Raw genomic sequence first — 25208 nt, forward strand, 5'->3', positions numbered from 1 at the left:
GAGAGAGAGGGGGGAGAGAGAGGGGGGAGAGAGATGGAGCGGGGAGATATAGGGGGGAGATAGAGCGGGGAGATAGAGAGATATAGGGGGGAGATGGAGGGGGGAGATAGAGGAGAGAGATAGAGGAGAGAGATAGAGGAGAGAGATAGAGGGGGAGATAGAGGGGGAGATAGAGGGGGAGATAGAGGGGGGAGATAGATGGGGAGATAGAGGAGAGATAGAGGGGGAGATAGAGGAGAGATAGAGGAGAGATAGAGCGATAGAGCGGGGAGATAGAGGGGGGAGATAGATGGGGAGATAGAGGAGAGAGATAGAGGGGGAGATAGAGGGGGAGATAGAGGAGAGATAGAGGAGAGAGATAGAGGAGAGAGATAGAGGAGAGAGTTAGATGGGGAGATAGAGGGGGGAGATAGAGGGGGGAGATAGAGCAGGGAGATAGAGGAGAGAGATAGAGGGGGAGATAGAGGGGGAGATAGAGGAGAGATAGAGGAGAGAGATAGAGGAGAGAGATAGAGGAGAGAGTTAGATGGGGAGATAGAGGGGGGAGATAGAGGGGGGAGATAGAGGGAGAGAGAGGGGGGAGAGAGAGGGGGGAGAGAGAGGGGGGAGAGAGAGGGGGGAGAGAGAGGGGGGAGAGAGGAGAGAGATAGAGCGGGGAGATAGAGGGGGGAGATAGAGCGGGGAGATAGAGAGATATAGGGGGGAGATGGAAGGGGGAGATAGAGGAGAGAGATAGAGGAGAGAGATAGAGGGGGAGATAGAGGGAGAGATGGAGCGGGGAGATAGAGGGAGAGATAGAGCGGGGAGATAGAGGAGAGAGATAGAGGAGAGAGATAGAGGGAGGAGATAGAGAGATAGAGAGAGATAGAGCGGGGAGATAGAGGGGGGAGATAGAGGAGAGAGATGGAGCGGGGAGATAGAGGGGGGAGATAGAGGGGGGAGATAGAGGGGGGAGATAGAGGGAGAGAGAGGGGGGAGAGAGAGGGGGGGGAGAGAGAGGGGGGAGAGAGAGGGGGGAGAGAGAGGGGGGAGAGAGAGGGGGGAGAGAGGAGAGAGATAGAGCGGGGAGATAGAGGGGGGAGATAGAGCGGGGAGATAGAGAGATATAGGGGGGAGATGGAAGGGGGAGATAGAGGAGAGAGATAGAGGAGAGAGATAGAGGGGGAGATAGAGGGAGAGATGGAGCGGGGAGATAGAGGGAGAGATAGAGCGGGGAGATAGAGGAGAGAGATAGAGGAGAGAGATAGAGGGAGGAGATAGAGAGATAGAGAGAGATAGAGCGGGGAGATAGAGGGGGGAGATAGAGGAGAGAGATGGAGCGGGGAGATAGAGGGGGGAGATAGAGGGGGGAGATAGAGGGGGGAGATAGAGGGGGGAGATAGAGGGGGTGATAGAGGGGGAGATAGAGGGGGAGATAGAGTAGAGAGATAGAGGAGGGAGATAGAGGGGGGAGATAGAGGAGAGAGATAGAGGAGAGAGATAAAGGGGGGAGATAGAGGAGAGAGATAGAGGAGAGAGATAGAGGGGGGAGATAGACGAGAGAGATAGAGGGGGAGATAGAGGGGGAGATAGAGGAGAGAGATAGAGGAGAGAGATAGAGGGGGGAGATAGAGGAGAGAGATAGAGGGGGAGATAGAGGGGGAGATAGAGGAGAGAGATAGAGGGGGAGATAGAGGGGGGAGATAGAGGGGGGAGATAGAGGGGGAGATAGAGGGGGAGATAGAGGGGGAGATAGAGGGGGAGATAGAGGGGGAGATAGAGGAGAGATAGAGAAGGGAGATAGAGGGGGAGATAGAGGGGGAGATAGAGGAGAGAGATAGAGGGGGGAGATAGAGGAGAGAGATAGAGGGGGAGATAGAGGGGGGAGATAGAGGGGGAGATAGAGGGGGAGATAGAGGAGAGATAGAGAAGGGAGATAGAGGGGGGAGATAGAGGGGGAGATAGAGGAGAGAGATAGAGGAGAGAGATAAAGGGGGGAGATAGAGGAGAGAGATAGAGGAGAGAGATAGAGGGGGGAGATAGAGGAGAGAGATAGAGGGGGAGATAGAGGGGGAGATAGAGGAGAGAGATAGAGGAGAGAGATAGAGGGGGGAGATAGAGGGGGGAGAGATAGAGAGGAGGGCTGGGAGAGAGTGAGAGGGCATGAAACGTAGAGGAAAGAGAGAGAGAGAGCACAATGGGTAGAGGAGAGCGAAGGGAAGTGACGGGCAGTGGGAGGGAGGCTTGGGGCGAGGCGAAAGAGATTGAGATGTGAAAGTGGGAGGTGTGAATAATGAGATTGAGATGTGAAAGTGAGAGGTGGGAATAATGAGATTGAGGGTTAGAGAGAGAGAGAGAAGCAGGGAGAGAGACGGGGGAGGCAGGAGAGGAATGCAGAGGTCGAGGTAGAAGATGGACCAGAGGACGGGAGGAACGAAGACAAAGCGATAGAGATGCAGTGTTATACAGTGCAGAGAAGGCTATAGAAAGGTGGAGAGATACAGGGCTGTATATAAGATTAAAACAAGTTTTGCTGGCTGGCTGGGAAGGACGGAGGGACGGTCGGTCACGACCAATTGACATGCGGGTTGCGAGTTTATTATTTAACAACAAACAACCACGGAACTTCTCCATTTCTCCTGTTTGGTAATTCATCAAGAATACATAGCTACCTGCCAGAACATATGCTTCCAAATGCTGTGTTTTTATTTCAAGACTTTGGGCAAAATTGTGGCCAGTGCCTCTGCTCAAATACCATGCACATTTTATTCTTGATTTATGCAATGGGGTACCATTTCAGTATTTCCTAAACTTTAGCACCTGCGAAGTATTATTTCAATGTGGCCATAATTTACTGATGGCAAAGCCTTCCACAGCAGTTTGAATCCTATAGGGTGGCTTGAAAAACACAGAAAAATAGAAATCCCCCCCCCCCCCCCCCAAATCAAACAAAATTGTAAAATATATATCTTCTTAAAAGGTGAAAAACTGTAAGCATTCCACAAGTAATTTCACACATGTGTGGCCCCAGTAGAAGCCCGGGTGCACAGCCTGGTGTGTGTGTGTGTGCGGTGTTTACGGAGGGTTTTGTTTCATAAACGGAGTTTTTTTTGTAATCCTTGAACCCAGTCACCCCAGATGTTCCCGTTACAAAAAATCCCGACAAATAAGAGCAGTATCGTTCTTAATTTTTCTTTTCATCATTTTTGAGTGGAATGTTTTTTTTTAAATGTAAAAGTAATTATACAATTATTATTATACAATTATAATTATACAATTATAATTGTATAATAATTTGTATAATTATACAATTGTATAATTATACAATTATAATTATACAATTATTATACAATTATGATTGTATAATAATTATACAATTATAATGGTATGATTGTATAATAATTATACAATTATTATACAATTATAATTGTATAATAATTGTATAATTGTATAATTATACAATTATTGTTGTATAATAATTGTATAATAATACAATTACATGCGACTTATGGCAGGTATGCATTGTAGAGAGACCTGGAGAATCCCCTCTGGTAATTTGGCCTCCTCTTCCACGCTTGCCACATGTGTTGGTCGAGGTAGAGGTATCCACACTGTCCTCCACCACATGTCACATGCCCATCAACCGTAGTGTACCCCTTTATATTGTATATGCACTTATTAAAAATATATATGCATAAGAATGTACAAATATAATTAAATGTTTAACATTTTGTAGGTCCACCTTCCTCATTCCTTCATGAATATGGTCCCTTCTCAATGCTCTCCTAAACTCTGACCACTCACTGGCATTCTCATCGTACTCACTGCAAGGCAGAAGATTCGTGGTCACTATCCAGTGAGCTCATTCAATACGGCTTGAGAGCACTTACTGTCAATGTTTCATTTGCAGACCTCTGTCAATCTGACTCTCCTCTAAGTTCGTCTTGGACATTATATAATCCGTGTCTTCTAGTTCTACCTGGGAATTCGAATATGTAGAGCTTATGTTTAGCCATAAAAGATTGTACTACGGCTAAAGAGATTAACTCACAACTTGAAGGGGGAAGAGTTAAATACATAATTGGGGGTCAAGTCAACCAATGATTCCCCCAGCAGTGATGCAGCTCAATCATGACCACTTTATAGGTAGTCAACAGTGGGGTTGCCACGTTTCAGCTACGTAAACCAAGATATGTCATGGGGGAAAAAAACATCTCACAGCACCATAGGAAGAGAGAATGACACGAACATACATTGTCAACAGCGGCGGTCTTGTGACGCAGCTGATAACAAACAGGACTTGTAATGTTCCCAGGATAACTCGCAGATTCCGCAGGACAGCTGCTTCAAAATGAAAGGTAAATATAAACTTTGCATGTGAAGTGCAGGGTGATTAGATGCCTTAGCATCTCAAATCGCACGGCAGCAGCTGACCCTGCAAGTGCGCATTAGTCTGTCAGTAGCGGGGCGATGCTCCCTACGCGTAATCCCAGCTGAGCAAAGAAAATGATTGTGGAGAACCAGGACTGGTGGTGTAAACCCGAGCGAAGCTGGAAGTTATTCTATCACATTTCCAACACAGCTGAAGGATCACAAATAGAGGTGGGTGCCATCCCATCGTTCATTTGAAGGAGCAAGACTCCCTGACATGATGATTCTCGTTGTGTTAACACTACCGAGCTATTCATTTCATCCGATGTTACCTCCCTGCAAGTCGCTCTCGCCGCATCAGGCGTGCAAGGATACTCTTGGAGCGCTTGGCTGTGCGGAATTCTCCCACCATGAACTTGGAGTATTTAATGACCTCGCGCACGGACTCGGGGCTGGGCGGCTCGCTGAGCTCGCGGATCGCCAGCTTCTTGTCGTCCTGGACAGTCGCGGCAGACGGGGGGGGGGGGGGGGGGAGTGGACGAGCGAGTGGGGAGGGAAGCGACAGCAGAGCGAGGGTTAGCCTCGCCACCTCTGAAGTATAAACAAAAACATCGGGACTTATGTGCGTAGGTTTACACTCTTTCGCACCGTACGTAGGCAACCGTTCTCGTCGGAGGTGCGGGGGAAGGACAACAAAATAACACGAAAGGCAGTTCTAAACAAGTGAGTTTTCAATCAGGATGATTTAAAAGTGCTTCCTAATATTGGAAGGAAGCGCTTTCCAGACGGCCGCAGAAGCGCATCTGAGAACGCGGTGCAGTGACCGAGGCAAAGCCGTCGCTGCTGCTGCTGCTGCGAGGATGAGCGGAGTTGACTCACTACGGGTAAAGAAGAATATCTCCCAATACCGGATGGAAGAGGGGAGAGAAGCACACACGGATGTATTGTCCTGAGTGGTGTATTGTTACGCAACTGATAACAAAGGGGACTTTGTTATACCCAGGAAAGCCTCACTCTGTTAACATTCTTTTACAGGAGGGTTCTGCCAAGTTCTCGCAGGAGGGGAGGATGCTAAGAAGTTTAATTCCAGTTGAGTAGCTGTGAGGTCATTCTTCTGCATTGGGGTGTTTGTCTATTACCAGGTGCACTGTATGCGTTATCTTTCATTTTTAGTTGTCTGTGAATTTGTAATGAGAACACTTTTACACATTTCCCAAACCAGCTCCCTGCAAGAGAGAATTATCGTGGGGAAAAAAACCCGGACAAGTGGCAACCCCAGCTGAGGTTCCACCACCAGTCAAAACAAGGCGCGCACCGGGTGACGTTCCGCTCAGCGTCGTCAACTGTCTCCGTTATGTCGTCTATAATTATACACAACCCTCATCAACGTAATCAGTTGTCAGCAGGCATCACAGACCGTGACTGTCGGCCAACCCCCCCCCAGTGCCGTGCGTCTTCAAGGGCTCTTGTCGCTCGCTCGGCGTCTGTCTCCAGAGTCTCCGTGCGCGATTCTATTTTGTTCGTCAAAGATTTTTGACGTCGCTCGCGAGCAGCTGACGAGCAGCCCGGAGTGGCGACACCACTGGAGTGGCGTTGTCCTCGCCATAAAAGAGGCTTGTCTGGGTTAGATCGCGTAAATATATAAATGTGTCGTTAAAACCCGCCACCACCCGACACAGCCAATTAGTAAGGGTTGTCACGTAAACAGAACGTGCCACTTCGTCACTAGTAAAGCACGCCGGTGTGTTGAGGGAGCCAAGCCACGACATTTACAATCTGAGTACGACGTTTCGCCAGCAAGAGCACGGAAGTGCTCAGATTGTAAATGTTGTGGCTTGGCTCTCCAACACACCGGTGTGCTGTACTAGTGACGAATTGGCTACGTTCTGTTCCCGTGACAAACCTCGCTAATTGGCTGTGTCGGGTGGTGGCGGGCATAACGACACATTTATATATTTACGCGATCTAACCCAAAAACCCCTCTGTTATGAGTTTTAGTCCAAGGTGCTGGGTGGACGTGGCGACTTCCCAGGCACTGGAAGTCGCTCGGCACCGCGCGGCCTCACAAACAGCCGCCATGGCCTCCAGAGTGGTGCTTGCTAATAACTGTCCGGAAAGCCAATACACTCAAGTACGGTCATTCCCTAGAACAGTGCTTCCTAACCTTCACTGCAGCCTTGCACCCCTTTGCTTCTGAATCGTAAACAAATGTACAATGTTAATAAATACATCGGTTTGATGAAGCAAAGTAGTTGTGCTCTCGATAAATTACCTTAAAAAAATCCGGCATGTCTCACACCCCCAGAAAGGGCATCTCACACCCCCCAGGGGGTGCGTGCTGAACCCCCTGGGGGGGTAAGAAGAAGAAGAAGCACTGTCTCAGAGCGTCTCACCAGGTGTTGGCTCTGGCAGTGGCAGCAGTGGCAGGTGAAGAAGTACATCTCCCGCAGACGCTCGTTGCGATCCTCCGTCGGGTACAGCAGATCAATGTAGCTGATGAACAGCTGTAGGGACGGCCAGTCATGTGAGACGCTTGCACAGCACAGAGGAAGCTCACGCGTTTTTGGCCATCTCTGTGGATTAGAGTGTGGCTGATGGAATGTGCATGAATCTGTTTCTACGATTTCAAGTGTATCATCATCTTGCACAGGCAGTGATTTAATTTCAGCCGGTAGAGTCCGACACACAGTTCCTGGAATTATTGTGGGAGTATTATTTTTTAATTGTCATTTTGGTTATAAAACTGTTCATGGCAATAGAGGGTACAATAATATACAATTATTCCGTGTACTTTTGAATCTAGTGGTCGGGCCTTACACTGATAATCCCTACTGCAAGCCTACCATTGTTATGGTAAATATCGAGTGAGAAAATTATTCCTGTGCTGGATTTCGGAGCTTGGAATAGTACAGCAGGAGGCGTTTCTGCACTCGTGACTGCTGACATCATAGCCACGCAGCAGCCTACGCACCCGTTGTATGTGTCGTGGTCGCCCATCCAAGCACTATCCAGGTTCAACCGCACTTAGCCTCCAATATCTGAGTCATAGATTCATCTTGACCATCAATAAATGTACCAAAGTTTACAATGGCCTTCGTGTACGCTTGAGTTGGCGAATGAAGACAATGTCATGGCAAAAACGAATCATACGACCGTGCAGTTTTACATGGTAACTCATCGAGAATATTTTTCAAGAGCAATCCATTCCTACAAGAATCAAAAGCCAAATAAAGCATCGTGTGATCCTCATCTCTGTTGGTAATTCTGGACCAGTGGTGACATTCCATATTTCCACATGACACAGAATGACTACTACGAACTTGTCACAGGACGGCACTCGTGACGTTGACCCCCAGCTCATGAGGACGATGGGCCAAACGAACCCCCCAATTGACATTTGAGGTCCCATTCTCCCAGCTGTGAGTTGACAGCTCAGCCACGTGGCTTCTCTCACCAGATTCTACAACAGCAATACATCCCACGTGACCCTTGCCAAAGAGACCACGTGACCCTTGCCAAAGAGACCACATGACCCTTGTCAAAGAGGCCACGTGACCCTTGCCAAAGAGACCACGTGTATCTCGCGTCTCGACGGGCCGATATGTCGTCTGCGCGTTAAGGAAACTACCACTAGACTCTAATAATACCAATATAATAATACCACTGTTCTCGTGTGTAAGAGTCAAATACTGAAACAATTGGCAACAATAATAATAATAATACTAAATTTTGATTTAAAGCTTTCGTGACTGCAGTAATTCATATTCTTAGTTTTTTCGGTAAAGTCACGTTGAAAGGAAACAACAAAACAATAAAATATATATAAAACAATAAAAAATTCTCACGACGTTTCGACCATAACTCAAACGGTCGTCTTCAAACCAACACACCTGAAGACGACCGTTTGAGTTATGGTCGAAACGTCGTGAGAATTTTTTTATTGTTTTATATATATATTTTATTGTTTTGTTGTTTTCCTTCAACGTGACTTTACCGAAAAAACTAAGAATAATAATACTATTCTTTGGGTCATTCGGTAAAGGCACATAGATAAATAATAATAACAATAAATAATAATAAATAATAGCGGAAGGGCGCATCAACTCTCCCGCTATTTGTTCACCTGATGACGATTGCTTGTGTTGCGATCGAAACGTCGTGATATTTTTGTTTTATTTTTCTTCTATCTACGTGACTTCATCGAAAGACTCAAAGAATATGAATTCCTGCAGTCACGAAAGCTTTAAGTTAATACTCATACTGCAATATTTTACAAACATAGTAGTAATGTATTTATTTCCCAACAATTCTACAGTAATCTGCAATAACATTATGGTAATATTTTACAACAGCAACAACAACACTGATACATTTTACAATATCAATAATGATCGCCTCAGTATTTCAGGACGTTGACACTCGTTTATCCGTGACCTGATAATTATCCGTGAATGTATTTATCCAGCGTCGGCAAACCCGGTTCTCTCTCTGTCTGCCCGCTCACCCCGATAAACAAAGTCTCCCGGCAATGGGTCTGCAAGCTTCAGCTACTAGGTACGGCTCACTATTATTGCTGAGCCTGTTGTTTTAAAATCAAATTAACTCTAGCAGCTAAACGACTCTGAAGGACACAAATCACGAGACATCAACCTCCTGCGTTGTCTGGCCGCCTGCATTCAACCGCAGCTGTACCACACGTGCTGTGTATTAGACACGTGTTGTGTATAAGACACGTGCTGTGTATATGACACGTGTTGTGTATGAGACACGTGCTGTGTATAAGACACGTGTTGTGTATTAGACACGTGCTGTGTATAAGACACGTGCTGTGTATATGACACGTGTTGTGTATGAGACACGCGCTGTGTATAAGACACGTGCTGTGTATGAGACACGTGCTGTGTATATGACACGTGCTGTGTATGAGACACGTGCTGTGTATAAGACACGTGCTGTGCATAAGCCACGTACTTTGTATATGATAGTGTTGTGTATAAGACACGTGCTGTGTATATGACACGCGCTGTGTATATGACACGTGCTGTGTATGAGACACGTGTTGTTTATGAGACACGTGCTGTGTATATGACACGTGCTGTGTATGAGACACGTGTTGTTTATGAGACACGTGCTGTGTAGGCTGCATACCCACCGTGTTGGAGGAGCCTCGTGTTTTTTAGAGAGCGGCGTTGGTTGTGTGTGGTGCCAACCTGCGTGGGAAGCGTGCCCAGTTTGGGTTTTCCAAGTAAACCAACTGGTGCATTCCTCAATGTCATCATTTCCGAGTGCTTCCATTAGTCGCCCTTTGTTCCCTGATAATTATTGACAGTAATTGTGGCTGCACCTGCACATTCTGGCATGCGAGAGCACAGATAACCTCAGTCTGATTACCCCCCCCCCCCCCTTAAGGAACAGATTTGTAGAGGCGGGTTAGTGTGATTATTTATAGCCCTGTAAGAGTATTCGTGTTTTAGGGTGCTCCGCGCACCTCCGATTAGCACGGTTGGTCACGTAGGGTGCGACATAAGTCCAACACCGTAGATACACACACGGAGAGTGGCAGGTTTGTTTTAGAAAGGCGTGACACACATGAATGGCCCCACTATGTTAGTCGTTGCCTTGGCTGCTACTGCCCCCTGCGGGGACTGCCTTGCTTCCACGCGGGTCAGCCCACCCGTGCGTTATTGCCCACTTCCAATGGTAGAGCAAACGGAGGCGGTGGTGTCGTTCATTGTACTGATGTCTGCTAAGTGAAGCTACCTTGCTGGCTCTGAAGTGCCTGAGTGGCCTTAGTGGGACAACTCTGGTTCTGTATGGAAGCAGTGATAATGGGGGGCGCATGCCGTGAGGTCTTTTCGAGAGGCGGATTTACACAATCGGGAGAGAGATGATCGTTGTTGGGCAGAGACAACGGGAAAACACAACGGGAAACGTTTACGTCGACCAATTGGGGAAGGCAGATTGAGATCAAAGAGGTCGAGAGGCGGGGGAAAGTATCCTGGCGTGGTTTTTGTTTTGTCAGATTGAATGTGACAACGAAACGCAACACGTGGGTGTTGTCTAAAGAGGAACGTTTTCAATCGGCGCACGCTGCCGGCTCTAATATACATCTAGGAAGCATGGACACTCCTCAATAACGATGTAACTTGACAATCATCCAGTCTGCAAGACTGCGAGGGAACGTCCTGTCAGTGAACACCGGTCGCCTTTGACACTCCGAGCCAAGAGAGGAATCATTCTCGGCAGCGTCGTCCGCACACGCGCGCGCGAAGTGATGGATGGGGTTGTGAGACAGCGCCATGCTCGTGACACGTGTCTACGCCGTCTTTAACACTGACACACATGCACGGTCATCGTTACAGATGGCATCCACACACATGCACACACACACACACGAAGACCGTTGCGGCAAGTGCTGTCACCTATTGAGGCTGGCACTCTCCCAATGCTGATGTTTGTGCATTGCGCCAGGTAGTCATTGAAGTCTGAGACGACACTGATCGCCACTGATGATGTTGTCCGTGAAGATAAGACGAACTCGGGTTCCCAGGTGTTTTGCGCAGTGCGCGAACTTCTGCACCTTACCCCATTGACAAGGATGTCGTTCACACAGCGGACACACGCGGAGCCAACCCGTACCTCCTCCCCTTGCTTTATCTCCCGGAGAGCTCTGACTTGAGCAGCGCTGCCTCTGAACGTCACCACGCAGTTGTGGTCACAGCTGTGGTTGAGCAGAGCGAGGCTGTGGCGGGGACGGGGGAGGGAAGTGCCACAAGTGGGTTCAGAGCAAAGAGCCGCACCTCTGGTGAAGACGATCGGGGCGTGTGCCGGCATGCCGCGGTGGCAGTGAGCAGGGCAAGCAACGTGGACAGTTGTGGCCCGTGGTGGAAATGAAATGTGGGGGACTAAACGTCCCTGAGACCCCGAGTGGGGCGGCGAGGGCCTTCTGAAACTACCACTCAGGCCACGAGCCAATCGGGCGGCAGACAACATACATGTAGAAGATGAATCTGTATTTATACCGGAGGTATACATAGTGGCAACCAACATGCATGTAGAAGTCGAATCTGTATTCATACCGGGAGGTATACATGGTGGCAGACAGCATGCATGCAGAAGATGAATCTATATTTATACCGGGGAATCCGATGAGCTATGTAAATGTCTTTTCCACGGATGTCAATTCGTCACGGTCGGCACTGCATACGTACAATACGGTATATGGTATATACAATACGGTATATGGTATATACAATACGGTATATGGTATATACAATATTGTATATACAATATGGTATATACAATATGGTATATGGTATATACAATATGGTATATACAATACGGTATATGGTATATACAATAAGGTATATACAATACGGTATATGGTATATACAATAAGGTATATACAATACGGTATATGGTATATACAATATGGTATATGGTATATACAATATGGTATATACAATATGGTATATGGTATATACAATATGGTATATGGTATATACAATATGGTATATGGTATATACAATATGGTATATTGTATATACAATATGGTATATGGTATATACAATATGGTATATGGTATATACAATATGGTATATACAATATGGTATATACAATACGGTATATGGTATATACAATATGGTATATGGTATATACAATATGGTATATACAATATGGTATATACAATACGGTATATGGTATATACAATATGGTATATACATGTCTGTAGGCACACACACACACATTGTCTGTGTATGTTGAACTTATTTTGCACCGTACGTAGTCAACCGTGCTAATCGGACGTGTGGGGATATATATATAAAATTATATAATGATACATGTGTAACGACTCGCCCCTTGGGAAATCGATTACATTTGGTAGTTCAGGGCTGTGTTTTGGATTCATGAATGGATTATTATTTTTTAAATCAAATGTTTACCATCTCATCTGTAGTGCTCTCTCTTGATTGTTTTAGCTCATTCGTATAGTTGCATTCACCACATCGGTCTAACTCTAATGCTCACATATAATTTGCACAAATCTGAAAACTACTGATTCTTACACGTGTGATTTGACGTATTTGTATCATTAAGAATCAAAATGTATTTATCAATGCGTTGTCACTTCATCATCATCATCATCGTCGTCGTCAGCCGTAATCGATCCACTCGCGGATGAAAGCCTCCCCAAACTGTCGCAGTCTCTCACAGTCCTGCGACGCGGTGACCCACCGAGGAAACGGACACACGAGCTGATTGTGCGTCGCTCCATCCCGAGCGAGGGCGGCTGCGAAGTGAGAGAGGCCGGGCCCATCCGGCTGAGTGCAGTGAGGACACACCTTGGATACAGGGCAGCCCCAATGTGGTTAAGCTCTTCATCCTCCACTGTGAATCCGTTGCATTTCACCTGCTCATCAGTCAAAGAGGGGAGACAAAACCCCACGTTACTGGATGTCAGCACTCGCCAGAGTTTCTCCAAAGCGGCTCACAGCAGCCAGCCGTGCGGTAGACAAACCACGCCTGTGGCGTGCGAAACGTGAGCACGGGGGCAGTGTCGCATGCTGAGCCGGGCCGTTCTCTGTCAGGTGCAGGCTCGCAACCGTCACAAGGGATTTAGTTTGCTGCCTCCATCAATGCATAATAAATAAATCACTCTCCGTGTTTTTGTATATTGATCGATTCATTGAAACAAACAAAAACTCATCACATATGTCAATACGTCTGCAATAAAAAGGAAAAAAAATATTTCTTAAAGGTGACGTTTCGGACAACGTCCCTTCTTCACAGCACGTGAATGAGCGCATCGCTCACGTGCTGCGTGGTGCCCTGACCACTCACGTGATGCCCTGACCACTCACGTGATACCCTGACAACTCACGTGCTGCGTGATACCCTGACCACTCACGTGATGCCCTGACCACTCACGTGATACCCTGACCACTCACGTGCTGCGTGGTGCCCTGACCACTCACGTGCTGCGTGATACCCTGACCACTCACGTGCTGCGTGATACCCTGACCACTCACGTGCTGCGTGGTGCCCTGACCACTCACGTGATGCCCTGACCACTCACGTGATGCCCTGACCACTCACGTGATACCCTGACCACTCACGTGCTGCGTGATACCCTGACCACTCACGTGATACCCTGATCACTCACGTGAGGAATAAGGTTGGAACGAGAAATCGTAAAACAGAGAGGATCCGTTAGAGGGGAAGGACAGGGATTGGCTCAAGGTAAAAAAAAAACAACGAGGGCAAGAAGAGTAAGGACAAGAAGAGTAAGGACAAGAAGAGTAAGGACAAGAAGAGTAAGGACAAGAATAAGGACAAGAAGAGTAAGGACAAGAAGAGTAAAGACAAGAAGAGTAAGGACAAGAAGAGTAAGGACAAGAAGAGTAAGAAGAGTAAGGACAAGAAGAGTAAGGACAAGAAGAGTAAGGACAAGGAGAGTAAAGACAAGAAGAGTAAAGACAAGAAGAGTAAGGACAAGAAGAGTAAGGACAAGAAGAGTAAGGACAAGAAGAGTAAGGACAAGAAGAGTAAGGGCAAGGACAAGAAGAGTAAAGGCAAGAAGAGTAAGGACAAGGAGAGTAAGTGCAAGAAGAGTAAGGACAAGAAGAGTAAGTGCAAGAAGAGTAAGGACAAGAAGAGTAAGGACAAGAAGAGTAAGGACAAGAAGAGTAAGGACAAGAAGAGTAAGGACAAGAAGAGTAAGTGCAAGAAGAGTAAGGACAAGAAGAGTAAGGACAAGAAGAGTAAGGACAAGAAGAGTAAGTGCAAGAAGAGTAAGTGCAAGAAGAGTAAGGAGAAGAAGAGTAAGGACAAGAAGAGTAAGTGCAAGAAGAGAAAGGACAAGAAGAGTAAGGACAAGAAGAGTAAGGACAAGAAGAGTAAGTGCAAGAAGAGTAAGGACAAGAAGAGTAAGGACAAGAAGAGTAAGGACAAGGAGAGTAAGGACAAGAAGAGTAAGGACAAGAAGAGTAAGAAGAGTAAGGACAAGAAAAGTAAGGACAAGAAGAGTAAGGACAAGAAGAGTAAGGACAAGAAGAGTAAGGACAAGAAGAGTAAGGGCAAGAAGAGTAAGGACAAGAAGAGTAAGAAGAGTAAGGACAAGAAGAGTAAGGACAAGAAGAGTAAGGACAAGGAGAGTAAAGACAAGAAGAGTAAGGACAAGAAGAGTAAGGACAAGAAGAGTAAGGACAAGAAGAGTAAGGACAAGAAGAGTAAGGGCAAGGACAAGAAGAGTAAAGGCAAGAAGAGTAAGGACAAGGAGAGTAAGTGCAAGAAGAGTAAGGACAAGAAGAGTAAGTGCAAGAAGAGTAAGGACAAGAAGAGTAAGGACAAGAAGAGTAAGGACAAGGAGAGTAAGGACAAGAAGAGTAAGGACAAGAAGAGTAAGGACAAGAAGAGTAAGGACAAGAAGAGTAAGGACAAGAAGAGTAAGGACAAGAAGAGTAAGGACAAGAAGAGTAAGTGCAAGAAGAGTAAGGACAAGAAGAGTAAGGACAAGAAGAGTAAGGACAAGGAGAGTAAGGACAAGAAGAGTAAGGACAAGAAGAGTAAGAAGAGTAAGGACAAGAAAAGTAAGGACAAGAAGAGTAAGGACAAAAAGAGTAAGGACAAGAAGAGTAAGTGCAAGAAGAGTAAGGACAAGAAGAGTACGGACAAGAAGAGTAAGGACAAGAAGAGTAAGAAGAGTAAGGACAAGAAGAGTAAGGACACGAAGAGTAAAGACAAGAAGAGTAAAGACAAGAAGAGTAAAGACAAGAAGAGTAAGGACAAGAAGAGTAAGGACAAGAAGAGTAAGGACAAGAAGAGTAAGGACAAGAAGAGTAAGTACAAGAAGAGTAAGGACAAGAAGAGTAAGGACAAGAAGAGTAAAGACAAGAAGAGTAAGGACAAGCAGAGTAAGGACAAGAAGAGTAAGGACAAGAAGAGTAAGGGCAAGAAGAGTAAGGACAAGAAGAGTAAGGACAAGAAGAGTAAAGGCAAGAAGAGTAAGAACAAGAAGAGTAAGGACAAGAAGAGTAAGGACAAGAAGAGTAAGGGCAAGAAGAGTAAGGACAAGAAGAGTAAGGACAAGAAGAGTAAGGACAAGAAGAGTAAGAAGAGTAAGGACAAGAAAAGTAAAGACAAGAAGAGTAAAAACAAGAAGAGTAAGGACAAGAAGAGTAAGGACAAGAAGAGTAAGGACAAGAAGAGTAAGGACAAGAAGAGTAAGAAGAGTAAGGACAAGAAGAGTAAGGACAAGAAGAGTAAGGACAAGAAGAGTAAAGACAAGAAGAGTAAGGACAAGAAGAGTAAGGACAAGAAGAGTAAGGACAAGAAGAGTAAGGACAAGGACAAGAAGAGTAAGGACAAGAAGAGTAAGGACAAGAAGAGGGACTGAGAAGTATAAAAGGAGAGAGCACGAGGAGTGGGTACGTTGGGAGGATGTTGCAAGCCAGAGACAACGCATGGAGCCTGGGCCTCTTCTTTCTCCTTCGTCGTCTCAGTCGTTACATATTTATCATTTTGCTTTTCGGGCCGTAGTGTAGTTTTATTGTAGAATGTATTGAGGTTTTTTTTGCGAATTGAGATTTTGCACCACTACCAAAGCAGCATCACCAAAAAATAATATGCATTAACATATATGTTTAAATATAAATGTACGCACGTCTACATTTATACATATATACTTTGCACTGTAGTAAAGTTATCGTGCTTAGATTGCAAATGTATACATTGACATCTTGTAAGGTGGTCAGCTTGGGGAGCAGCATCTCCAGATGCTATTCAGGAATAACTATTTACAGCAGTGTTCTTCACTAATTTTCAGAGGGGAGCCACTTTCACCCACAAGACCAATGGATTTGACAGCAGCGTGATGTGGGCTGAAGGCCACCGCCAGGGGCAAGCCAGTGGCTCTCGGGCCTTGCAAATGAAGAACTTTGATTTACATCGACGAACACTTCACAGGGCAACGCCCGTGTTTGGTGCCTCGATGCAGAGGAGGAGAGGTGCAGACCTTGGAAAATATCTCCACCATCTCCTCGTTCCCGGGAATTTCCAGCTGTCGCGAGTAGTAGTGGTGCAGGGCCGTGATCTCCTGCCCGATGGCCTCCCTCTGCTCGTTATCCAGCTCCTCCATATCTGCCGGGAATCCAGCCACGCAGGAGGGTTAACATTGTCCACTTGCACTCGTGTTTAATAATACTGTCACATGGGGTAAAGGTGCAGCCCTGAAAGTGTGTGCTCACGCAGCTACTAGCAGAAAGGCCTCTACTAGAAGGAGCTCCAGAGAGAGGGTGTTTGGCCTACTCTTCCACGCTGGCAAAACATATTGGAATAGGGGTGGTTACCGATGCTTTATTTCAGCACACCCAACCTACAGCTTAAATAATTCTGGTGTCCCCATTCATACTGCTGAGTGGACAGACGGTGCAGAGATTTAATAAATTTGTTCAATTGTTTAAACTTTAGCCACTAAAGAATGAATCAGCAAACTATTGATTGCAGTTCCAATGTGCTAACAATTGAATCACAGCAGCAGAATTAATACTGTTGAATGACTGTTTTTCCCCCCAGAAAGCTTCCTAGAGTCTCAAGACACTCTCTGTTGGGCCCTGCTTTGGGGGTTTTGACCAATTCATTTTTAATCGGCATTTTCAGCGTGGGAGGGAAGGCGATAACCCGACAATAGCCACGCATCACAATGATTAGCACGGTTGGCTACGTACAATGTGAATTAAGTATAACATACATACACTAATAACTGTCCACGCAGCACTACAAATGGCACCGCGGCATAAGTAATTGATCATCATGGAAGTTCGCAGCAATCTCAGAAATCTGAAATTCCGTGTTCCACTTATTTACGAGGCAGCTGGCGCATGCAGCCATGTGGTGGGATGTCCGCTCCGTGTCTCGCTTACGTGACTCCATCTCCTCAAGCGTCAACAACCCCTCTGAAGCACACTTATCTTTGTTCATCTTCTGTCACAAACACAACACATGGTAAACTTTGCTAAGTAGTATTAAACAATCACGTTGACATACTGAGCGTGTTTATTGCATATCATTTTGTTATATATACATGTATGTATAAATACACACGTGTGTGTGTGTGAAATCAGAGCATGAGCGAGACGGACTAGCTTGATGAGAATCCGGGCAACCAGCCTCACTCTCTCCCCAGGTGTCCACTGTGGGCCCAGCTGCCGCAGGCCGTCACAGTCCAGCCTGTGTGATGGCCAATCGGCTCGCTGGCAAACAACAACACACACACAGACACACACACACAAAGATCAAAGACACACACACACAGACAGACACACACACAGACACACACAGACAGACACACAAACACACACACAGACACACACACAGACAGACACACACACAGACAGACACACACACATAGACAGACACACACACAGACACACACACAGACACACACACAGACAGACACACAAACACACAGACACACACACAGACAGACACACACAGACAGACACACACACAGACACACACACAGACAGACAGACACACAGACACACACACAGACACACACGATGTTGATCACGAGTCAAGCAACCGATCACATCAAACAAACGCTCAATGGCAACTGGTGTAGGCCTTTAGCGGGTTGTAGGTTTATACATATATACATATCTCTGTGTGGTGTTGTTTTTGGGTTTGTACCGCTTGTTGTTTGGCATTATACGTGAATTTTTACTGCACGCGCTGGGAGCTTCTTCGGCAACGGTATTTAATTAAAGAAGCTCTTCGTGCATCAGGCGAGAGTCAGCCACAATGCCGAATAGTCACGTGGTACACACTGGGGAACGATCAAGGATGCTCCTCACATTTAAACACAGCATGCAGCAGCGTCTTGGCAACACTTGTGTAAATGGTTACAGTACCTGCATTAAATAATGTGTTACATTAATGTCGCGGATGTTAACATTTCATCCTAATATGGTGTGGTGTAGAAAATGCACTCGTTTCACTTTGGTTCGCATATGGGTATACAAATGAGCACTCTAACCGCAATGAATAACTAAACAGAACAGTGTGCTTACAGAGAAGCTTGTCAATCAGTGTATATCACTTGCACTGACAATTCGACTATAACAATGGGTAATTATTAAAAAAATATATGGGGACCCAAAACGAATAAGCGCACACAGAAGCGTGGAGAGATGGTGCTTCAGAGACAGCGAGATTACCGTCTCGTTTACTCAACATAAACACAAGCAGGTTCGTGGCAAACTGTTCAAATAAAAGTCGACTTGGGCAGGAGACTTTCCAAGAAGAGATGATAGCCCAAGCTCAGGACTCGTGTAGGAGGAGCAGCCAAATGAGTAAACACGCGACACGTGACATCGAGCACGGAGATGGAGCGACAACAACAGCGCTCGTGCAGGTGATAAATGGGTTGTTGCTACATCGCCGCATCCTGAGGAATCATTACAGCTTCGGCAGGTCTTCAGCCGTGGATTGATCATGAATGATCAATAGTACGTGTCCAAAAAGGTTGAATAATGAAGATCTGTGCGTCAATTTAGTTATATTTTAAACGGTGTAAACAAAATCGAGTTGTGACCAAATTTGTTTAGATCAGAACACAATCTGCAAGAGACACCCTGGTGTAAACAGAACGTATGCTTCGTAATGAGTCTGTGCAGAACGAATTCAGCGGTAATCAGATCTCTGGCCAATACTAACATTAATCATATCATCCATGCTAAACATGGCAAATCAGGTATCTAGGTAGGAAATGTATCATAGCGCGGGCAGTTAATAACATCCTGAGGGACTTCCACAGGCCGTTCATTGAACAATGAACGCACGCAATTTTTAGGTGGCAGAGTAACGCCGCAATTAGTGGCACGTGGAATTAAATGAGTTGCGTGGAAAGCAACATTTTTTTTCATTCCAAGGGAACAACAGAGACACTCGCTCCTTTGGGATTGTTTTCGCAACGTGTTGTTATACACAAAGCCGAAATGACCACAAACTGTGGAAAACGCAGACTTTGAAAATAACCCAGAAATAAATATATATAGCGAACACAGCACGGACGCTTTTCTGCAGCGTTAATTCGAAATGTGAGTTTCTACGCTTTTCATCACTCATGTGCACACTTTTATTTTATTTGTCAAAATGGGTAGAGAATGCTTGAATGCAAGTACCATGTTGGCTTGCCTAGTATCACCAGGGAATGCAGATGCATTTTTAAAAGTATTCTCATCCCACTGAAACAATATCAATATTTATTACCTAAACACAAAATCATGTTCAATAGGATCCCATATGTTATATGGAGTGATCTTGCCAATACCATATGATGTGTAACAAGCCTGACTGTTGATGAGACCCATGCGTTTGACACTGGTCAAGAATTTGTTTGCTTCAACAAATTCTGCTTGATATTGTTTTTAAGAGCCAGTAGGCTTATTGATTCAACATCTTGTGGATTTGGCCATTGGTGTGTCATCATCATCCATGATCAATCCAATACTAGATCAAGGCCTTCTCGAGCCATCGCTATGTCATGAACCTGTGATGTAATAATCCACCTGCAACTGCACATATCCAGAGAGTATGTTCTGTTTCTTGGTAAGAAGGGTAATGTGCAGCAGTCATTATAGAAAGACCTTTTTTAACCTGCAATATTGCAATTATAGAGTTATTATGAAGTAACTGCAAGTGTGTGGGTATCATCATGAAGAGAGGGCATCGCAGCTGAACACCAGTGAACGTCTGAGACCATTCATCACTATTATTATCAATGACAGTACAGTTAAAGGTTTAAATGGCATGCGATGGAGATAGTGGCTTGTAACCAGCGTCCTTCACTATTAAAATAACCCTCAATTAAGCACAGTAGCACATGCGCTGCGCTGATGGTATTTATAGCGTGGCCTGCATTCCTGTCCATGTAAGTTAGAGCAGTGGCAGCAGCTGAAGCTGCTGATGTGATGTCTGGCCTGCACAACCAGTCCAACTGACAGATCATAATTATGGCAACACTACTCGATTGCTGTGCTTCGTCATGGATTGTTATTGTATCGTTATTAAGACGACGCTTGTTTACCTAGAAGAGCCTCTCTGTATCTCAAGGCTCTTTCTCAGGAGGGTCCTGCCAAGTTTTCCCAGTCGTGGGCAATGTGACTGCCATCCGTCATCCCAATTGACAAATATGCAAGCGATTGTTCAGCATTGTGATGTTTGGCCAATACCAGTTACAAAGGGTTTTATTTAGCTTTGTTAAGAAACTGGAGCATCCAAAGGAAAGCATACAGATCGGGGGAAATGTACAAAGTCCACATGTAAAGGCGCTTAAATTGGGAATCGAACTCAGGCCCTTCTTGCTGTGATGTGCGAGTGTTACTACTGTGGCGTGAACAATTCCATAGACTATTTCATCTCATGAAGTTTAATATTTCAGGTAAAATATAGCACGTGGAAACATTTATAGGTTGTTGTATATGAGCGTGAAACACAAACAATGGGAAACAAAGTTACACACACAAACAATGGGGAAACCAAGTTACACACACAAACAATGGGGAAACCAAGTTACACACACAAACAATGGGGAAACCAAGTTACACACACAAACAATGGGAAACCAAGTTACACACACAAACAATGGGGAAACCAAGTTACACACACAAACAATGGGGAAACCAAGTTACACACACAAACAATGGGGAAACCAAGTTACACACACAAACAATGGGGAAACCAAGTTACACACACAAACAATGGGAAACCAAGTTACACACACAAACAATGGGGAAACAAAGTTACACACACAAACAATGGGAAACAAAGTTACACACACAAACAATGGGAAACAAAGTTACACACACAAACAATGGGAAACAAAGTTACACACACAAACAATGGGGAAACAAAGTTACACATACAAACAATGGGAAACAAAGTTACACACACACAAACAATGGGAAACAAAGTTACACATACAAACAATGGGAAACAAAGTTACACACACAAACAATGGGAAACAAAGTTACACACACAAACAATGGGGAAACAAAGTTACACACACAAACAATGGGAAAACAAAGTTACACACACAAACAATGGAAAACAAAGTTACACACACAAACAATGGGAAACAAAGTTACACACACAAACAATGGGAAACAAAGTTACACACACACAAACAATGGGAAACAAAGTTACACATACACAATGGGAAAACGAAGTTACAAGTACTCCTCTTGGTGTTCTGTTAATCACAGTGCAGAACTGCATTTGTTAAGCAAGATTGTAGTTGAGGCCGCCTGTTAGTAGTACCTGGCACTGTGCATTGCAGTAATACGCCTGCTTACATTTCCCACAGTGAGACAGCTTATCCTTCCTGCGGGGAAAAACGCCAAAACACATCACATTCATACCGATCATTCACCTTCCTGCTCACGTTAATATTTGTATACAACACTGCATGCACTCACCCTGAGAGAGGGAGTTGTTCCACAACATGACTTGTCCTATGCAAAACATGTAAGCCTACAAATCAAGTGTGAATGTGCAGCCCTGCAATTGCCTGTTCACGTCACTGCGTCCAGAAGGGCCTCCAACAGAGGTAACTTTATTGAGTCCCTCTGGAGGCTACCTTGGCCTACTCTCTCACGCCGGTGGTCAGGCGTTTTGTAATGTTTGTAATGCTTGACGCAGCGTCGTACACGGAAATGACGTTTCATCATCACTCAGAAACAGCAGATAAGCTGTAAGGCAGCCAGGCGGTCAGCTGGCAAACAACATTTGCCCAAGCTCTGCAGTCCTCTGTGGCTTAAGATGTTTCAGCTAAGGAGTATTCACAGGTGTAAAATTGTCGGGAGTAACCTACACTTTACCGTACCACAGCGAACCTGCCAATCGACTGCTGGGTGCACAGAGTTTTGAGGATTTAAGACATTTTAGTGAATGTTTTTCATCGTTTCATAGTTTCATTTATTTGGTATAGCCCTGTGAGCCATTCGGCTCTTGAATCGGGTGCAACCACAACAAACAAAAAAAACAAAAATATGAACAATAAAACATCTTAAAGTGACTATATGACTGTGCAAACAAAAAATCCAGGAAAAAACATCAAAATATTCCTGAAATAGCACCGTACACCAACGCTGTGTGCAAAAATCCCAGTGGGATGCAAGTCAACAACAAGAAAACTTAGATTAAGGCCATCAGTCTAACTCCGTACTACAATAAACAAAAACATAGCTAGCCCAAAAAAACTTTTAGAAATCACCAAAATAAAGCCATAAATGCAATGTAACAGTGATCATAGGTACTGTGACCGAATTTTAAACAATAAACTACATAAATAACATGTAACACCAAACCCTAGAGCCATGGCTGGCTGCATGAGTTACTCCACAAACAACAGGAGCATCAGTCGGAGTATCACATTTTTCAATGCACCTTTAAGATCAGCACACTAAATCAAAATACAGATAATACTTTGCAGTGGTCATCCGGAGCGAAACATTTTATTTTATTTTAGGCCACTGAATAGCAGTGGCAGCTAGGGGTGTACAACTCCTCTAGAGCAGTTTTGGTGGTTGAACACAGTACGGTTGGGACGGAACAGTTAATGTAGGCGACCGGGAGTCCTCAACACGGGCGGATGAATCAATAATTGACATCCATAGGCACAGTACCCATGATAGCAGCGATGCAAGAGTGATAATGAGCCGATGCGATTGTCTAACCTAGAGTCGCAACGATTGAAGGGCGATTTCATCCGATCGTCCTCACCTGGCGATCATCAACCCTCGCCCTGGCGATCATAAACCCTCACCTGGCGATCATCAACCCTCACCTGGCGAAGCAATGGTCGCAGAATCTTCCCCGTTCATCGTCGGCGAGGGTGGCACTGAATGGTTGCGCAACGAGCAGCAGATCGCCCCGGGAGAAGCTGCCCCGAGCAGCACGGAGCCCTCTCCCCTTGCCGGGGCTGGAGAACCTCTCCACCGTGCTCAAAACAACCTCCTCCTCCTCCTCACCCATTTGCTGTCTCGACCAACGGAGCCCCCAATACAGCACGAACGTGTCAATGTGCGTTGTTTTAAATGTGCAATCGGACGGGCGCGTGTGGCGGTGCTGCGAGAGAGTTGCGCCGAGTGGAGCCGCCAGCTGCGGCGTCTGTCCCTTTCACTGATGAGCGAGGCCGCTGCGGTAACACGAATCCCCCCCCCCACTCTGTGCTCCCAGGACAAGGCACCTCGGGGTCCAGCCTGCATCGGGATCTTTCCAACTCCAGAATCCTCCAGAATGAACGCAGCCTGCCTCTCAGACATTATCACTGCAATGGCAAGAATCGCGAAATGTATCGTTGAAGTTGGATCAATGTTGCGTTGTACTGGATTGTACTAACTCTTTTAAAGGTCTGGAGCCGACAGATTAATTTAATTCTGCCTATGGCTCTCCTATATATAGGAGCTTCATCAGTCATGGTCAATCCACTGCTGGATGAAGGGCTCTCCAAGCCCCTCCGCCTACCTGCTGCTGCTGCTGCAGCTGCCACAGACTCGCGGTGATAAACAGCACGCGACTCACGCGTCAGCTCGCCAGTCACGCAGACAGATGCTGACCGTGGCAGTCTGAGCGGCTGTTGTCAAGAATGCTGTTAGCAGTTGCTTCATTTAAGCCGGAACAGTCTTGCAGTGGCATGTGTGGTTGTGGATAGCTGCACCTTGTAGTCTCGTGGCGATGCCTTATGCTGGTAATTGTGATTAGTTTTCCCAAAAATGCCAGACTGAGTCTCCCGACTTTTTTTCAGGGGTTGGGTCCTGCCATTTGGAGTCTGCGTGTCTCTCTCTCCCTGTGGTCACGTAGGTCTATCTACGGGTCCGTAAGTTTTTCCTCCTCATTTAGAATCATCAACACGCGTTTCGAGTTTTCGCCTGCTCTCCATTTCCACGTGATAAGTCGCTTCGTTGAGCTACCATTTGCGAGAGCCAGGTCGCTTCTGAAAAAGCGATGAAATTACTCAGTGCGCCTTACCTGGCTAAAAAAAGAATAGTTTTAGTTTAATCCCTACTCGAAGCCAGCCTAGGAAAATGCAGCGAGAGACATGAAAGCTTTAACATAGCCATTTCTGTGACCAGTCACAAGCTAATCGCTCAGCTATTTCAATGCTGAATTCTATGCTAATTCCTTTGTCAAGGGGTGCCTCTGTGGATGTGTATGCTTTGACTTTAACATAGCCATTTCTGTGACCAGTCACAAGCTAATCACTCAGCTATTTCAATGCTAAATTCTATGCTAATTCCTTTGTCAAGGCGCTCTGTTTCTTCTCACACAACTTAAAGGTCGCGATCTGAGCTTGGCTGTGTTCGCTCCAGCACTGTCCTCCAGACAGTCTCGTCCCTTCACCTGATGAAGGCCGCTTGTGTTGTGGCCGAAACGTCGTGAGAATTTTATTGTGTCATTTTATTTTATCAATTTATTATTTTATTCTCATTCTACGTGACTTTACCGAAAGAACCAAAGGAGACACGAAAGCATTGAGCACGAGGAGACGACGCGTCTCAGTTGTGCGTGAGCCCCGGCACTGCGTGGCAGGGGCAGTCACGGGCAGCAGCGGTGGTCTGTGATGGAGTAGAGGACTGGATGGTGCCCACAGCTGTGTACCACAGCTTACTCCATGACTTCTTGAAGAAGAAGAAGAAGATACAGTATATATGTAGCATATATCGATATAAGTGGTGCACTATTTTACAGTTATCAGGCGGGCTCCGATTGATGCAATGGAAGTCAGTTAATTTTCAATATAGCATAACAATCACTGATAGAGGCTCCCACTTGAAAGTGAGTAAAAGTCATACATT

General features: G+C 45.6%; 1 protein-coding gene across 4 annotated transcripts in view; it reads right to left on the bottom strand.

The window, feature by feature from the left end:
* The window catches only part of SMYD2 (SET and MYND domain containing 2), a 32790-nt gene extending 9223 nt beyond the window's left edge, over positions 1 to 23567 (bottom strand). The window contains exons 1-9 of one of the 4 annotated variants that reach the window (XM_032963064.2): positions 23198 to 23567; positions 21670 to 21733; positions 17490 to 17600; positions 17271 to 17328; positions 16364 to 16488; positions 12693 to 12760; positions 10990 to 11092; positions 6744 to 6854; positions 4726 to 4846 (exon numbers count right to left, since the gene is read on the bottom strand). In XM_032963064.2, coding sequence (XP_032818955.1) covers positions 4726 to 4846; positions 6744 to 6854; positions 10990 to 11092; positions 12693 to 12760; positions 16364 to 16488; positions 17271 to 17328; positions 17490 to 17600; positions 21670 to 21733; positions 23198 to 23385 — 949 coding nt within the window. In that variant the 5' untranslated portion in view covers positions 23386 to 23567. Of the gene's footprint in view, positions 1 to 4725; positions 4847 to 6743; positions 6855 to 10989; positions 11093 to 12692; positions 12761 to 16363; positions 16489 to 17270; positions 17332 to 17489; positions 17601 to 21669; positions 21734 to 23087; positions 23160 to 23197 lie in introns of those variants that run through there. The other 3 variants (XM_032963063.2, XM_076070449.1, XM_076070448.1) reach the window with 3 other exon arrangements.
* Positions 23568 to 25208: the final 1641 nt, after the last annotated feature.

This window comes from Petromyzon marinus, chromosome 29 (genome assembly GCF_048934315.1).
Source record: "Petromyzon marinus isolate PM22_M1 ecotype Great Lakes invasive population chromosome 29, UKy_Petmar_22M1.pri1.0, whole genome shotgun sequence".
In the NCBI taxonomy this organism is placed as follows: domain Eukaryota; kingdom Metazoa; phylum Chordata; class Hyperoartia; order Petromyzontiformes; family Petromyzontidae; genus Petromyzon; species Petromyzon marinus.